This window comes from Entelurus aequoreus, linkage group LG14, assembly GCF_033978785.1.
Source record: "Entelurus aequoreus isolate RoL-2023_Sb linkage group LG14, RoL_Eaeq_v1.1, whole genome shotgun sequence".
Taxonomy (NCBI): Eukaryota; Metazoa; Chordata; class Actinopteri; order Syngnathiformes; family Syngnathidae; genus Entelurus; species Entelurus aequoreus.
Genome location: NC_084744.1, coordinates 10943733 through 10946232, shown reverse-complemented (window position 1 = coordinate 10946232; position 2500 = coordinate 10943733). Strand labels below are relative to the sequence as shown.

General features: G+C 46.4%; 1 protein-coding gene across 1 annotated transcript in view; it reads right to left on the bottom strand.

Annotated features, from left to right (window-relative positions):
• Positions 1 to 2115: 2115 nt before the first annotated feature.
• LOC133665255 (augurin-A-like) overlaps positions 2116 to 2500 on the bottom strand; it is a 9475-nt gene continuing 9090 nt past the window's right edge. The window contains exon 4 of the mRNA XM_062070507.1: positions 2116 to 2309. Coding sequence (XP_061926491.1) covers positions 2160 to 2309 — 150 coding nt within the window. The 3' untranslated portion in view covers positions 2116 to 2159. The remainder of the gene's footprint in view (positions 2310 to 2500) is intronic.

The following is a 2500-nucleotide window of genomic DNA, read 5'->3' as shown; positions in this document are numbered from 1 at the left end:
ACAGTTCGAAGGGGAAGGTGTATGTTGCCTGTACATTTTGTAGAACAGACTTCTCCATTGAACACGGCGGCCGAAATAATATACTCAGACATGAACGGAGAAGTTAAACAGGACAATGCTGCCATCTACTGGATAGCCTCCGGAACACTAAAATTCAAGTATTTATTTTATTTATATGTATAATAAAATAACTATATATATATATATATATATATATATATATATATATATATATATATATATATATATATATATATATATATAGCTAGAATTAACTGAAAGTCAAGTATTTCATACATATATATATATATATATATATATATATATATATATATATATATATATATATATATATATATATATACATATATATATGAAATACTTAAGTTGGTGAATTCTAGCTGTAAATATACTCTCCTCTTAACCATGCCCTTAACCACTGTCCTGTTTTAGCTACTCATAATTAAAATGGGAACTGTAGAAGGGATGGAGCTTGGATTTATTTAATTTTTCAGATTGAAAGACCATACAGAATACTATAACTATTGGTAAAAAATGTGTTTACTTAGTCTATTAAATGGGAAGTAATCTAATGGAGAGGGAACATCTTAGATTTTTTCATGATAAAAGACCATACAACTCCAAGTAAAAAATAAAAAAAAAACATTTTAAGTCTATTATTTTATTCCTATCAGCTTGGCAGATTTTATTTACCAGTGCAATTCATCATGGTCATATATTAACTACCTGTAAAACCCTACAAATAATGGTCTACAAAATAGGGTTCAATCCTCAGGGTCTTTTCCTGTGGAGTTTGCATGTTCTCCCCGGGACTGCGTGGGTTCCCCCCCCCCCCGGGTATTCCGGCCCTCAGGGTCTTTTCCTGTGGAGTTTGCATGTTCTCCCCGGGACTGCGTGGGTCCCCCCACCCCTCCCCGGGTATTCCGGCCCTCAGGGTCTTTTTCTGTGGAGTTTGCATGTTCTCCCCGGGACTGCGTGGGCCCCCCCGGGTATTCCGGCCCTCAGGGTCTTTTTCTGTGGAGTTTGCATGTTCTCCCCGGGACTGCGTGGGTTCCCCCCCGGGTATTCCGGCCCTCAGGGTCTTTTTCTGTGGAGTTTGCATGTTCTCCCCGGGACTGCGTGGGTCCCCCCACCCCCGGAATACCCGTGGGTTCACCCCCAGGTATTCCGGCCCTCAGGGTCTTTTTCTGTGGAGTTTGCATGTTCTCCCCGGGACTGCGTGGGTCCCCCCACCCCACCCCGGGTATTCCGGCCCTCAGGGTCTTTTTCTGTGGAGTTTGCATGTTCTCCCTGGGACTGCGTGGTTTCCCCCCCGGGTATTCCAGCCCTCAGGGTCTTTTTCTGTGGAGTTTGCATGTTCTCCCCGGGACTGCGGGGTCCCCCCACCCCCGGAATACCCGTGGGTTCACCCCCGGGTATTCCGGCCCTCAGGCTCTTTTTCTGTGGAGTTTGCATGTTCTCCCCGGGACTGCGTGGGTCCCCCCACCCCTCCCCGGGTATTCCGGCCCTCAGGGTCTTTTTCTGTGGAGTTTGCATGTTCTCCCCGGGACTGCGTGGGTCCCCCCCCCCCCCCCCCCCCGGGTATTCCCGGTGCCTCCCACCTCCAAAGACATGCACCTGGGGATAGGTTGATTGGCAACACTAAATTGGCCCTAGTGTGTGAATGTTGTCTGTCTATCTGTGTTGGCCCTGCCATGAGTTGGCAACTCGGGTGCACCCTGCCTTCCGCTTCGAATGCAGCTGGGATAGGCTCCAGCACCCACCGCGACCCCGAAAGGGACAAGCGGTAGAAAATGGACGGATAGTTGCAATACATTGTAAAACAAAATGTTTTAACCACTCGGTGTACAATGCTAAGTGATAATCTTGGACTTTTTCCAAACAAAATAAACCGGGAAAAAAATCATTAAAGCATAGGAATGTTTCAAAATAAAATAATTTTTTGTCAGTTTCGTCTGTTTTGAGTAGAACGTTGAAGAAACTCTAGACTTCTAGGAAAGCATGTTTATTGATTGTTGTTCATCGTCATGACATCATAGCATTTTGACTTCATTTTCCCCCACAACAAGCCTGTGTGTTTTGTTTTTTACACTGTTGGGTTGTGAGCAGGAAGCGGCTTTGTCGTCACGTCAGTGGCGCTAATAGTAGTCATAGTTGACGTTGGCGCCGTGTCGGTAGGAGTTTGGGTCACGCGGGCCGATGGCCGCGTTCTCGTCGTAGTGATGCTGTCGTCCCTGGTCAGAGGAGCGTGCGTGGTCCATCCAGTAGGACAAGTCCGTCTCCAGCCTCTGGCCACAAAGAAGGAACAAACGTGCTCGGTGAAAAGGCCAACAAAGCTTTTGACAGCTTTGACCTTTCAGGGATGCGGCGGCAAAGGTCGTCCACGGAGGTGTCATGCGAGTGTACAAGACCCTCGTGTATGACAAGTGTGTGTTAATTGTCTCCCTTGTTGGCCCCCTCCCTGTGAATACCATCTGAT